General features: G+C 40.1%; 1 protein-coding gene across 3 annotated transcripts in view; it reads right to left on the reverse strand.

Annotated features, from left to right (window-relative positions):
* Window positions 1–2,986: 2,986 nt before the first annotated feature.
* The window catches only part of LOC106874306 (DNA repair and recombination protein RAD54B), a 52,841-nt gene continuing 40,935 nt past the window's right edge, over window positions 2,987–14,892 (reverse strand). For all 3 annotated transcript variants that reach the window (XM_089365393.1, XM_089365394.1, XM_089365384.1), the window contains 11 exons: window positions 12,633–12,744; window positions 10,290–10,469; window positions 9,888–10,093; window positions 9,358–9,525; window positions 8,861–8,987; window positions 7,292–7,398; window positions 6,748–6,813; window positions 5,410–5,523; window positions 4,775–4,927; window positions 3,625–3,699; window positions 2,987–3,248 (listed from right to left, as the gene is read on the reverse strand). In XM_089365393.1, coding sequence (XP_089221519.1) covers window positions 3,144–3,248; window positions 3,625–3,699; window positions 4,775–4,927; window positions 5,410–5,523; window positions 6,748–6,813; window positions 7,292–7,398; window positions 8,861–8,987; window positions 9,358–9,525; window positions 9,888–10,093; window positions 10,290–10,469; window positions 12,633–12,744 — 1,413 coding nt within the window. In that variant the 3' untranslated portion in view covers window positions 2,987–3,143. The remainder of the gene's footprint in view (window positions 3,249–3,624; window positions 3,700–4,774; window positions 4,928–5,409; window positions 5,524–6,747; window positions 6,814–7,291; window positions 7,399–8,860; window positions 8,988–9,357; window positions 9,526–9,887; window positions 10,094–10,289; window positions 10,470–12,632; window positions 12,745–14,892) is intronic.

The raw sequence follows: 14,892 nt of genomic DNA on the forward strand, positions 1-14,892 counted from the left end.
GCAATGTAATTAGCTATCCCCTCCCCCTCAAAATTTCAGGCTTTGCACCAAAATTTGAGAACATTATTTCATCACAATTGTTTGTGTTCAATGATCAAATCCAGCCATGGCCTTCATGTGTGGTACCTAAATTCATTGCTTATGTGGTCATAGCATAGCAGATAGAGGTGGGGGGGAGGTAGCCATCTGCTGATGATAGCAAAGAGGTTGGAATGGTTAAAAGGTAAAATATATTCTTGTTGTTGTTATAGTTGTAACAGTCAACTTTAGAACTGACCAATACGGAGTTTCACAGTCCAGCACTCCTATCATCCTCATTTAACACCCGTCTTCCATGTTGCCATGGGTTGGACAGTTTGAAAAAGGATCCAATGAGCCAGAGAACTGCACTGGGTCCCAATGTCAACTGAGGCATGGTCGCTACAGCTGGATGTCCTTCCTAATGCCAATCTTTTTATGGCATGGACTGTGTTTGGTTTTTTGTTTGTGGCACCTACTGAGGTCACCTTGTAACTCACAAAATGAAGAATAACCCCCCCCCCCCACGACTGAGTATTTCAGAGGGGGGGATTTATGTCAGGTTTTGAGGGTTTAAGAATGACAAAGAGACATCAACCCCAGTACATGACTGGTACTTGATTTTATTGATCCTGTAAGGATGAAAGGCAAAGTTCAACTCGGTATGATTTGAACTTGGAATATGAAGAGTCAGAAGAAATCCAAGACATTGCTTCTGATGTGGCAATGACAAGGAACCGAGACCTTTGGCGATATGTTGTGCTTGAGAAGACCCATCAAGCCAAGTGAGATCGTAGTCGTGGCTGAAGCCAGGGTCACATAAAAAGCACCCTACAAACATTGGGTGATATGCTGTGCTTGAGAAGACTCGTCAATCCAAGTGAAGTCATAGTCCTGGCCAAAGATAGTGCTATCTGACTGGCACCTGTGCCGGTGGGACATGAAAGGCACCATTTGAACATTGGGCTTCACAAAGGCAGTGAGAAGTGATCGAGACCTTTGGCGGTTTACCATGCTTGAGAAGACCTGTCAAGAAGTGAGATTGTAGTTATGGCCAATTCGTGTCACATAACTGGCACCCGTGCCATAGACAAAGCACCCACTACACACTTGGAGTGGTTGGCATCAGGAAGGGTATCCAACCATAGAAACCATGCCAAATCAGATTGGAACCTGGTGCAGCTCCTCAGCTTAACTAGTTTTCAGTCAAACCATCCAACCCATACCAGCATGGAAAATGGACGTTAAATAATGATGATGCTGCTCAACCAATTCTGTCAATCCTTATCATTGCACAAAAAACCAAGAATTCTGTGAAAGTATCTCACTTCAAATATTGACAATTTCTTTTGTGCATCAAGGAACAGAAGTGGCTGTTTTCCAACCACATGGTTCTGGGTTCAGTTCTACAGCATGGCACCTCGGGTAGGTGTCTTTTACTAGGGCACTGGGCTGCCCAAAGCCTTCTAAATGGATTTCGTAGATGGAAACTGAAAGCCCTCTGTGCGTGTGTGTGTGTATCTTCCAACTGCATCCAGTTATGGGGCTCTTATCCAGGACTTCCAGGGTATTGTGGGACGTGGAACCACCTCTTTGTCACCTTTTGTTCCCACATCTGCTCTGTCCTGGACGAAGCAGTCCCTGTCAAGGTCCCAGCTGTGTGTTAACTAGCATATGTGATGACAAGATATTTCAATGTGGGGATGCAGAAATACCCCTAATTGGTGTCAGAATATGCAGTCAAAACCATTGGGAGCAAGGGATCCCTAGCTGTTGTCACAGCATCCTTCAAGGGGATGGATATTCATGGCTTACAAAAACGACAGACTGTATTTAGATTTAGTTTATTGTTTGTGGCAGTGTCCTTTCTCGTTCAAAATTTGGGTTACTGATATTTCTGTCTTGCACATGATATTTTCTCAAAGACCTTAACAAAGAGGACTTGTCCACCAATTCCAGCCGATTGTTATTGCTTTCAGACTACATCCATGTTGGTCGGTGCCAGCGTTTGTTGTGTGAAACGTTCTACCATCATCACATGACCTGGTTTTTTTTCTTTTTACACCTGATTTCTATGACATATTCACCAAATAGCAGCTGTTACTGCAAGGCAAGAGGGACAACTATTTACTATTAATTAACCCCAGGAGGCAGGTGGTATCAACCTTTGCAGGATTTTACAAACTGGTGTGATGGGGGGGGGGGGGGGGGGGGTTAAAAAGATCTGCTGCTGATCTATAGCCACACAAACACACACAAATTCACTTATGCACACATATATGCATGCACATCTATACATACCACCATGACTTCAAGTGCCTTGAATGCTTCCAGCAATCGAAGCTATGACAGATCCTCAACATACAATGGGAAGATCATGTTACCAACAACAAGGTTCTTCACCGCGCCTCACTACCAAGTGAAGAAGCCACCATTCTCTGCTAGATGTGACCCATCCAGCATATGGAGCCCTCTCGACTCCCAAGGATCATGCTCTACGGAGAACTTGCAATTCTGTTTTAAAGACCAGCTCAAACAGACCTTGGCTTAAGCTAACATCCAGTCAACCTCATGGGAACAGATTGTCATGGATAGGACAACCTAGAGGACTGCTATCCGCAATGAAGCCAGCTCCTTTGTGCAGAACAGACAACAGAATGAGGAGGTAAAACGCAGGAGAAGAAAGGAGCATCTTTAACATCCTCGACCTGCACCGACCATCCCATGCGAATTCTGCCCATGATTCTTTCACCACTAACTCGGAATCCAAAGTTACATTTGGCACAAACATCAGCCGAGGAGACTGGATGGAAACTGACGAACCCAATGCTTGGATATGAGCTGGAGCCGACCATAGATATAACACACATAGAAACACATGCACCAGCTACACACTCACAAAACATGCACACACACACACACACACAATATTATCATTAGTAAAAAAATAAACCAATAAAACAAGAGATGAAATAACGCAGGGTATTTATTACCATATATGGTGGTGGTGGTTGTTGTTGTTGGCTATGTACACATGAAAAAATAATTTCACTGAAGAATTTTGAATAACTTTAGTGAGAAAATGGAAGAAAATAAATAAACAACTGCATCTAAACATTGTGCTTTTAAAGAACGCTCTTGTCTTCTGTGATAAACACATTTTTGGTCTCACTCCAAAATGCAAAGGTAACATAATTCTCTTCTGCTGGTCCTGAAGGAAGATGCCATTCCTAAAAGAAAGGAGATTCTTATTGATAAATAGTCCAAGTTTTAAACAGAACAATTTAATATCTTTAAGATGTGTGTGTGTGTGAGAGAGAGAGAGAGGAGAGATGCAACAATAATACAGGTGTGACTGATAAAGGTGTTATAGTGATACAGGTGCAATAATGATATGAGTGTGACAGTGATACAGATACAAAAGTAATATGGATGTGACAGCAGTCACACTTGTATCATTGTGGTTTCAAATTATGACATGGAATCAGAAGACAGTGGAAACTTCATAGCAAATCGCCCATTTCTCTAATGCCATCCATTATTTTCTGATATACAAGTGGTCTTGTTTTCTAGAAAAATATTCCAGTAACCAAGGTAGGTACTTACTAAGTGAGAGGAAAATTCATCAGGAGATAAATGTTTCCAGTCCATTAACTCATCCATTGTTAAATTTTTCTTTCCCTAAAAACAAAACAAAAAATAAACTTGTTTATTTTGTATTTTAGAAAGCAAGAACTATAAAAATACAAACAGCTGGTAGAAAGTCTAAAGTGAAAGATGACTATATTGTCTCTATGTGTGTGTGTAGTAGCCACATCGTCTCTATGATATAGCACTATCCAAACATGGCTGGCCCCTGTGCAGGTGGCACGTAAAAAGCACTATCCGAACGTGACCAATGCCAGTACCTCCTGACTGGCCCCTGTGGTTATGTCCTAAACTGAAGCCAAAAAGAAATAATTTCCATCCTTCATTGCGTCTTCCCCTCACACATCAACTTCCCCCTAAACGTCCCCAACCCTTCCTCCCCACTCTACATCCCCCACCACCAACATATGTCCAAACTGGACATCAATCAGATCCATCTTACACCACTTTGACCTTCCTCTTTTAATTTTCTAAAAGGTGCAACTTAGTGGTTGGGGCATTTGGCTCACAGTCATAAGGCCATGCATTCGATACCCGAAGTGTATTGTGTCCTTCAGCAAGACACTTTATTTCACATTGCTCCAGTCCACTCAGCTGGCAAAAATGAGTTGTACCTGTAATTCAAAGGGGCCAGCCTTGTCACATTGTGTCATGTTGAATCTCCCTAAGAACTACATTAAGGGTACGCATGTTTGTGGAGTACTCAGCCACTTGCATGTTAATTTCATGAGCAGGCTCTTCTGTTAATCGGATCAACTGGAGAGCCAGGAGAGGAAATATCTCTAAATCAGTTATTACTGTTTAGCCCCAGTCGACCCCAGACACACACCCATTCAAAGGCAATCCATCCATGACCATTTCTTTCTTCAGACATAACAAACCTGTTATATACATCATCCAATGTCCTTTCCTTGGTTTTCTAGATAGTAGTATGATAGAAAGGAGAACTGGCTGCTATTTCTAGCACACCAAGTACCTACGTGTGGACTTTCCTCCCTGTCAATTTATAACTGTATTGTAGTTAGGTAAAGCTAAAATCTCAACAGATGTTGATTAATTAGTGTTAATAAACATTGATTAATTATAGGGGTGTGAAATATGATCTTACCATGACATCAGTCTCTGGGACAGCACCAAGTTGACATGGTCGAACTGGGGTCAGTTTGTTAGGGATTTCCTCAACATGTCCACCAGTTCTACAGGGACATTTCAACAGATCGTGTGTATCACATTGAGTTTGTTCATTCAGTGTAAAAAGATCCTGTTTCAAAATAAAGCATTGGAAATTTAACTATATTTATATATCATCATCATCATCATCATCGTTTAATGTCCGCTTTCCATGCTAGCATGGGTTGGACGATTTGACTGAGGACTGGTGAAACCAGATGGCTACACCAGGCTCCAATCTGATTTGGCAGAGTTTCTACAGCTGGGTGCCCTTCCTCACACCAGCCACTCAGAGAGTGTAGTGGGAGAGAGAAATATTTCAGGGTTTCTTATCATTTGGTTTTATCAAGGGCCGGCTGAAAGCACCGGCAACTCAGGCAGTTACTAGGGGGTGCTAAGGAGGGCATGACAAAGACAAAGAAATTTCCACAACCATCAGCTTGTACATGCCGAAGTTCAGCTTGCCCGGGGTGTGCCAGCAACCCCTCAGGCCGGTTCTGAGTATAATATTACTTAAGAATGGAATTGTGACTGTGTCTCTCACCCAAATGTAAAAAGAATATTGATGCTTACACGAAGTTCTTCAAGGGAAAATTTCACCTTTCCCTTCTCACGGCACTCAATTACTGCTCCGCTAAGGCTTTGCTTATTTATCTGCCGTTGATAGATTTTCTCTTCAATGGTTCCCTAACAAAAGAAATAATGACAACAACAACATTATTATATGACATATTGCCATTAAGAAAAAACAAACTATCTAACAAAGAGCAATTACATTGCAGAGTTTAATTAATTCATTACATTTTAACCTTCTTTCCAGCTCCACCTTGGGCCCTCCCACAGAACTTTAAGTCCAAGTTTCCTGCTGGCATGGGTTGGAGAGTAACTAGATCTGATGCATGTGAAGACGGCATCATGCTCCAATGTCTCCTTTGGCATGGTTTCTGTAATGCGATGCCTTTCCAAATGCCAACCAGTTTATAGAGTATAACGGGGGTTTTATTATGTTCTTTTTGTGGCATCAGAACTTGTGGGGTTGTCATGCAACCAGCAATATTAAGATCCCCATTGATTGAGTGGGGATACGGGAGAGAAAGAGAGGAAAATGATTTTATATTTGAAGTCTCATTCGAGTGTGGTCGTTGCCAGTGCTGCCTGACTGGCTCCCGAGTCGATGGCAAGCAAAAAGCACTATTCAAGCATGGTTGATGCCAGTACTGCCTGACTGGCCCTCATGCCAGTGGCATGTAAAAAGCACCCATTACACTCTCAGAGTGGTTGGCATAAGGAAGGGCATCCAGGTGTAGAAACTCTACCAGATCACATTGGAGCCTGGTGCAGCTTTCTGGCTTCCCAGACCCCAGTCAAACCATCCAACCCATGCCAGTATGGAAAGTGGACGTTAAACGACGACGATGATAATGATGAGGGAGCAACCCTTTTGAGACCAATTCCCTTGAAATTGTCCCAAATTCCAACATAAATTTCCTGTTTTAAAGTGATCTAAATTAAAACCTGTCATTTTAATTCAGGTTCCAAAACACCAGCTTAATAATGACAAAGTTGTTTCATTAAATCTTCATTATTTTGAAAATTATTTGAAATAAAGGCAGCGTCTCCATTGCTAAATGAATTGTTCTTCATTTACAATAATTGAATGTGATTTGAGGGAGATTTGGTTGCTATTTCTAACAGGTTTGGCGACCATGTAAAGTAGGATTACTGGTAGAGTGAGATCAAATCCTCTCTTGTGAAAAATGATGAACAATAAAACGAATAAGAATAAGAGGGAAAAAAAAGATGGGGGGGGACAGAAGATGAAGGGGGTAAGGAAGAGGAGAGGGAGAGGGAGAGAGAGAGAGAGAGTAGCTATTTCAATGTTTTGGGACTTCCAGTTGCAATTGTACTTACTGTTGTAAGAAGTCTGTATAAATGGACCTTCCGCTTCTGACCGTCTCTCCAGACACGGGCCATTGCCTGATTAGAAAAGGATAATTGGGAATAATGAACGACTGGTCAAAGTGGAAATAGCTAATTACTAAAAGTAAGGCAAGTAAAGACCAATAATAAAAACAGTTATACATAATGGTAAATGGTAGAACCAGTTATATACCAAAGGTAGAACAGGTGTACAACAGGTATGCAAAATAAAAAATAAATATTTCCTTCTTGAGTCAGACCAGGCTCACTCAGGAGGACCAGTTTCAAAGGAGTATAAATCCCCCACCTGGATGGGACGCCGATCCATCACAGGATGGCTCATTTTTGCCAGCTGAGCAGACTGAGGCAACATGAAATGAAATGTTTTGCTCAAGAACACAATGCGTTACCCAGTCGGGAATTGAAACCACAATCTTAAGCTCATGAGTCCAACACGCTAAGCACTAAGCCACATGCCTCCATAACAGGTATACAACCAAGGTAAAATACATAATCCAAATACAGCAAAACTTACCTGAATGTCGTTAGCGGGATTCCAATCAATATCGTATAAAATGAGACGTGAAGCCCCAACTAGGTTCAGTCCAACACCTCCAGCTTTTAAACTTAATAGAAAAATAACTGCAAACAAGAAACGAACAAAGGTGAGAATAAAGCATACAAATAAACAGAGAGAGAAACCATTAACATATTATGTCATGTGACAGTTTACATGTTGGAGTAGCATGGCTGATGACGAGCAAAGACTCAGAAACATGTCTCTGGATGCAGGCTTAGCTGGGTGGGGGTGCTTGTCTCCCCCTTGTAAACATAAGGACACAGGAAATGTGTCAAGGCCGACAGGAAGCAGTCCAGCTTCCAAGGTCTAAACAACAGTAGTATTATTCCCTTCATGGGACTGTCACATTAAGTTGACAGCATACAACTGATACAATAATAGCTAATGATACACCAAATGTGCCTGGTGCAGCCTCCCAGCTCGCCAATTCTCAGTCAAACTGTCCAACCCATGCCAGCATGGAAAGCAGACGTTAAATGATATATAATAGTTTTAATACATATTTTGCTATATCACAAATACACCTGTCATCAGAAGATTGGAAACCATGGACATTGCTTGTACAACAATGACACTCGTTTACAACTCATTTAATATCAACAACACAAGGTGAGAGTAACCCTCCTCCCTCCCCATATATATATATATATATGAGATCGTTGCCAGTGCCCCTGGACTGGCTCTTGTGCGGGTGGCACATAAAATACACCATTTTGAGCGTGGCCGTTGCCAGTACCGCCTGACTGGCGTTCGTGCGGGTGGCACGTAAAAGCACCCACTACACTTTCGGAGTGGTTGGCGTTAGGAAGGGCATCCAGCTGTAGAAACCTTGCCAGGTCAGATTGGGGCCTGGTGCAGCCTCCTGGCTTGCCAGTCTTTAGTCAAACCGTCCAACCCATGCCAGCATGGAAAGCAGACGTTAAACGATGATGACGATATATATGTAGCAGGCTTTTTTCAGTTTCTCTTTACCAAATCCACTCACAAGGCTTTGGTTGGCCTGGGGCTATAGTAGAAGACATTTGCTTAAGGTGTCATGCAGTGGGGTTGAACCTGCAGCCATATGTTTGGGAAACAAACTTCTTACCTCACAGCCAACCGTCCTACCTATGCATGCATGGGTAGGATGGTTGGCAGGGGCCGGCCAGGTAGGAAACTACCCCAGGCTACTGAGTCTGTTTTGACAGGGTTTGAATATTTGTTTCAAACTTTGGCACAAGGCCAGCTATTTCGGGGAAGGGGGCCAAGTCAGTTACAGCGACACCCCCCAGTGCATAGCAGGTACTTGTTTTATCAGCTCTGAAAGCATGAAAGGCAAAGTTAAACTCAGAATGTAAAGAGAGTTTTTTTCTGCCTGGTTATGCCAATGACTCTACCAGTGGCCTCATTCAAAGAAAATATCATTAACCTGTGATGGACAGTGGTTCTTCTCTTCAACTGACCAACACACCAAACTCTGCCTCACTACCAAACTACATCAATTCCCTTGTCCATTTACATCAAATAACTTAAGAAGATACTTACAATGGTTGGAATTCTGTGTGTTAAATTGTTTCACGATATTCAATCTATTGTTGCTGGGTGTTTGTCCATCAAGACGACAACAAATGTAACCTTGAGATTCACAGAAATCAGACAGTAAATCCAATGTCTAAAATAAATAAACAAAATATACAAATAATCATCATCAATCATCATCATCATTATTATCATCATCACTTAACATCCACATTTCCATGCTGGCATGGGTTAGAAGGTTTGACAAGATCCAATGGGTCCAAAGACTGCATTGTGCTCCAATGCGGTTTCTTTCACTTTCCATCAACCAAAGTCCACTCACAAGGCTTTGGTTGGCCCGAGGTTATTGCAGAAGACGTTTTCCCAAGGTGCTGTGCAGCAGGACTGAACCTGGGACCATGTGGTCCAGAAGCAAACTTCTTAACAGCACACTGATATGTGATTAGTCAAACAAACACATCCATTCTAAAGCCTTACACCTGAAATATAACTGACAGGCTCACCTTCGTATGATTGGCAATTAGTACAACTTTTTCCCTGGGTGTGGTTGCAAATACACCACTGAGTATCGCGGCCAGAACATTCAGTTTGCTGCCATGCTCCAGTAACTTGTCTTTGACAGAATAACCTTGTGGGTAGAATGCTGCTAAACCTTGATAGACGCTACCTTCCTGAAACAAGACAAACAAATTCCTTTAGTCGTTAAACAATATCGGAAAACGTCAGGATCTTCATTTAGGAAAACAAGTTAAAAAAACATTGTTAGGTTTTTGAGGTGTTTTCAATATTTCTTTTCATTGTCGAATATGTCGATATTATGAGTCTGGCTCACTTTGCCAGATGTGAAATGACTAAAGAATTATGGAGAATTATAGTGAAGGGACACAGATGTTAAATGGCTATAGAATCATGGAGAATTTTTGGACACAGAGAATGGCATTATATCATCGAGAAATGGTTGAGGAATTATTCAACGTGGAACAAAAGCAAAATGTTTTATTGATAGAAATTCAAACGAGCCTCGTGACATTACCTCGTCTTCATCACTGTCATTTGACACCAGTGACTGATATAGCAATGCTGGATGATTACACAGTTTCTTGAGAGCTGCTATACTAATTAAATGAGACGCACCATCATAATGACCAGCCAGAAACCGTCGAATCATCTGCGAGGTAAGAATCTGTCTGTACAAAGTCAACTGAAGACTAGACGGACGGCAAAATACAACCAGCTCGACTGAAATGAGATTTTAGAAAATGGCATTTGTAGAGCGTTATGATTGCTTGAAGCTGGAATTATAAATAACAGAGATGATGATGATGATGATGATGATAAAGAAATACAGCAATAACAACAAACAAACCAGAAAATATGAAGATCGAACTGTTGAAGCTTAAGAAGAAAAAAATTATGTGAAACTCTAGATGTTTACCTTTTGGAGGGAGATATTTGTTGTTGATATCTTGACACCGACGTAAGAGGAATAATTTTGTCAACCGATTCAGTTCGGCCGCTCGTTCCATACCAAGGTTGACGTCATCTTTGCTTGCTGTCGGCTGTCGTGATGTAATAATAGGCAGTTCATAGATTTTGTGGAACGAGGAAGAAGTTCCTAAATGCAAAAATAACAATGTAATCAGTTGAGTTGTTCAGTTTAGAAGAAACGGGAAGGATGCTTTAGGGAGCAAAGAAATAAGAACACAAAATCCTGCATAACAGTGGTGCACAACAGATAATGGTGGGCATGGTTGGATAGTCATGAAGTTTACTTCACAATTCTATGAGCTCAGGTTAGGGTGGTGGGCTAGCACAATCATTAGCATGTTAGAGAAAAAGCTTGACAACATTTCTTATAACTCATTATGCAGAGAGCAACTTTGCTCATCATCCCTTAGGGGTCAATAAAATAAAAACCATTTCAGCATTAGGGGTCAATGTAATTGACCAGCTCTCTCTCTCCCCTAAAACTGCTAGCTTTGTAACAAAATTATGAAACTATTATAGCCTCAGGTCAACCAAAATTGAGCGTGTGAAATTTGGTAGACAGAAACTACATGAAATCCTGCCAGAGGAATCCCTGCTGTTCTGAGAATGGTAGACTTAACTCTTTAGCATTCAGATTACTCTGTCAAATGTATTGCTTGTTGATGCCAGCTCCCTCTGGCCCCTGTGCTAGTGACATGTAAAAAAGCATCCACTATACTCTCAGAGTGGTTGGCGTTAGGAAGGGCATCCAGCTGTAGAAACTCTGCCAGATCAGATTGGAGCCTGGTGCAGCCTCCTAGATTGCCAGTCCCCAGTCAAACCGTCCAACCCATGCCAGCGTGGAAAGCAGATGTTAAACGATGATGATGATGATGATGATTCACATTGCTTTGAATTGGTCATGCATTATCTGAAGGCTTCAAGATTTCGATGATGTGGTTGTTTGCTTTTAGAATGACATTGTAGGGCAGGTGTGAGAGGCTGGATCTGGCTGGTTTGAATATTTGGACCAAATATGTCCAGTTTGGATGCTGAAGGGTTAATAAACACTATCAACCTGAAATGGCTCAAAAGCTATAACATGCCGACTGGGAAATAGTGTCACTTGGTGAGGCTGGCTGGCACTTAAACAGCGTTGCTGCTTGACAGATGGGCCAAGGGAGTGATCTCGTTCGTTGCGAGCCCTCCTCCCCAATAGTTCAAAGGCTTGTACCACCAAACAGCTAGTCAGCTCTGGCTGCTGGAGCTGAAACTAACACGACTCTGTTGAAAGGTAAGTCTAGAGAGGGCGCAGACCAAAACTACTTGCTCTTCCCCTCCATCGGTCAGTTGAAGCTTAGATCGTGTCACGTATCAGTTCGACAGTTGGCTGGCACTGGCTGAAGCCTACCGGCGAGTATTTGGAAGGAAATTTGGCAGGGTGGTCATTCGCCCACTGACACTCATTTGATGCTGCATCAAAGAAACCAAAGAACAAAAGGTCAAAGGAAAAAAAAAAAACATACTCAACACCAGAGCTGAAGACACTTCAAAAAGAGGGGGTGGCATCACAATGAAAACGGTTGAGGAGCAGGGGTCGAAACCGGATGTAGTTCCTCCTGAAGACGTCCTTAGCCAGTGGATCCCATAAAGGAGCTATTGAGGAAGTGAACCACGAAATGTGGTTGGAATTCCTAGCCTTTGACCCCTTGAGTACCTTTACTGGTGTCCACTCATCATCATCGTTTAATGTCCACTTTCCATGCTGGCATGGGTTGGACGGTTTTGTCTGCGGACTGGCAAGTCAGGAGGCTGCACCAGGCCCCAATCTGATCTGGTAAGGTTTCTACAGCTGGATGCCCTTCCTAACGCCAACCACTCCAAGAGAGTGTAGTGGGTCCTTTTTACGTGCTACCAGCATGGGGGCCAGTCGGGCAGGCCTGGCATCGACCAAGTTTGGATGGTGCTTGTTATGTGCTATCAGAATGGGAGTTAGTCAGGTGGCACTGGCATCAACCACATTTAGATGATGCATTTTACATGCCACTGGAATGGGAGCCAGTCAGAGGGAACTGACTACAGCTACAATTTTGGAAATAACCTCTTCCAGCCAGTTCTAGTCCCAGACAATAAGAAAGGGGTCATGGCATACTGCCCTAACACCTTTCACCATTAAAACAAAAAAGTATTTTTTCGTTTTTTTTAAGTTGAAAATAAAAACTTAAAGAAAGAAGTACAGTTAGAGAAATGAAAGTTAACCAGAAGCTATTCACACATTTTGGCCATCTTGTTTCACGTTCCATAGACTTACCCAAGATTCCTGGATTACAAAACTCTACAATGGCAAAGAATTCTTGTAAGTCATTCTGCACCGGTGTCCCACTCAAAACAAGACGTCTGCGAACAGGGAGACTGTTTAGCAACTGGAATTACAAGAAATAGTGTTCTATTTTCATTTCGAGTTGATAGTCATGTACCCCATGCCCTCGTACACAAAAGAGGGTCATTAACTAGAGGGAACTAGAAGTAGTTAACATACTAACTAGATTAACAATACATTTAAGCAAGCATGTAGGAAAAATGCAACATGGGTGAGGAGGCAATAAGAGAATACCTCCAACACTCCTCACTCCGACCATGTACTCATTTCAAATATGGTAGTTTCTTATTTGTTACTATTTCAACTAATAGAGATACTAGGGTGGACACTAGCAAACTGACATATCAATACTGAGATATATATACATATATAATTTATAGATAAGGGCAAAAGACAAAAATTTCTGTACCAAATATGCCAAGAATAGACTTTAAGTCATCAATAACCACATATAATTCATCACTTATTCCATGGGTGCAAGTAAGTATTCCATTTATTTCTTAACGTATTTACCGCTGATGACGAAACAATTCTTTATGAATTAACTCAGAAATCGGACGGATTTGGTAATAACGGAATTTTTTAGAAATTTCTGTCAGCTTGCTTCGAGACTCGGGCTTATAGTGATGAATTATCTGTGGTTATTGATGATTCAAAGTCTATTCTCAGCATATTTGGCATAGAAATTTTTTCTTTTGCCCTTATTTATAAAGTTCTTTATAATTTTCACCTTAAAAGGTATTTTTTTAATATGCTGTCCACTGAAAAAATTTTTTGAAAATTATATCCTATATTAGATATATATATATATATATATATATATATATATATATATATATATATATATATATGTATATATATATATATATATATGTATATATATATATATATGTATATATATATATATATATGTATATATATATATATATATATATATGTATATATATATATATATATATATATATATATATATATGTATATATATATATATATATATATATATATATATATATGTATATATATATATATATATATATATATATATATATATATATATATATATATATATATATATATATATATATAATAGATCGATAGATAGAAATGATATAAATATATGTATATATTTTTATTACATTAAGGGCATGACTACATGTAAATGTCTTATGCTGTCGGTAGACTGTATATTTATTATGGTAGTTTTGACTTTAAGAGTCCCTTATAGCATGAGGCATTTATGTGTAGTAATGCCCTTAATATAATAAATGGTTTTCATGCTGATTACTTGATAAAATTCTTGTATGGATTTTATCTTATATTTAATTTTAAATTTAACTGGAATATATTCAGTGCTGAATTACTCTGAATATATACGTGTACTGAGATGTAATTTGAAAAGCCTGCCTCTTACATAGATATATAAATTAACATTTCTATGTGTTATGTTGGATACATTGGGTGTTCGTCTGGTATGTTGAATTTTGTTCATTTTTATTTATCTTGATTATGCCTGCACTGATGATTAGAAAGTGGATTATGTACACTTAACTATGAAATCATATGATTTGCAGCTGAATCTGTTTTTAAGACACGATTTCCAAGTTGCATTCTCTTGCTGTTGGTACACTGTATATTTATTATGGTAGTTTTGACTTTAAGAGTCCCTCACAGCATGAGGCATTTACATGTAGTAATGCCCTTAGTATAATAAATGTAGTTGAAAGGGAATAATTATAAATTTTTCCCTTTTAAGGTTTTCACGCTGACTAGTGGATAAATTCTTATATAGACTTTATCCTATATTTAATTTAAATATATATGTATAGGGGCAGGTGAGGCTGTATGGTTAAGAAAATTGCTTTCCAAGCACATGGTTCCACGTTCAGTCCCTGTACATGACACCTTGAGCAAGTATCTGGACAACCAAAGCCTTGTTAATGGATTTAGTAGAGAAAGAGAGGGAAAAAAAACAACAATCCTATGTGTACGTAATTTTGAATATTTCAATTAATTTTTACTATTTCATTTTAAGACTTCATTTGTGAAAATTGTTAAAAGTATAAAAGATGAAATTATCAAAAAACAACCCATAACTATCTCACCAAGGAAAGAAAGAAAAAGAAAACAGGGGTGGGGATTAAGCAGAAAGAAGATGTGGGGGCAGGAGTAATGGGTTGTACACCCCAGGCCA

This window comes from Octopus bimaculoides, chromosome 1 (assembly GCF_046866305.1).
Source record: "Octopus bimaculoides isolate indiv1 chromosome 1, ASM4686630v1, whole genome shotgun sequence".
Classification (NCBI taxonomy): domain Eukaryota; kingdom Metazoa; phylum Mollusca; class Cephalopoda; order Octopoda; family Octopodidae; genus Octopus; species Octopus bimaculoides.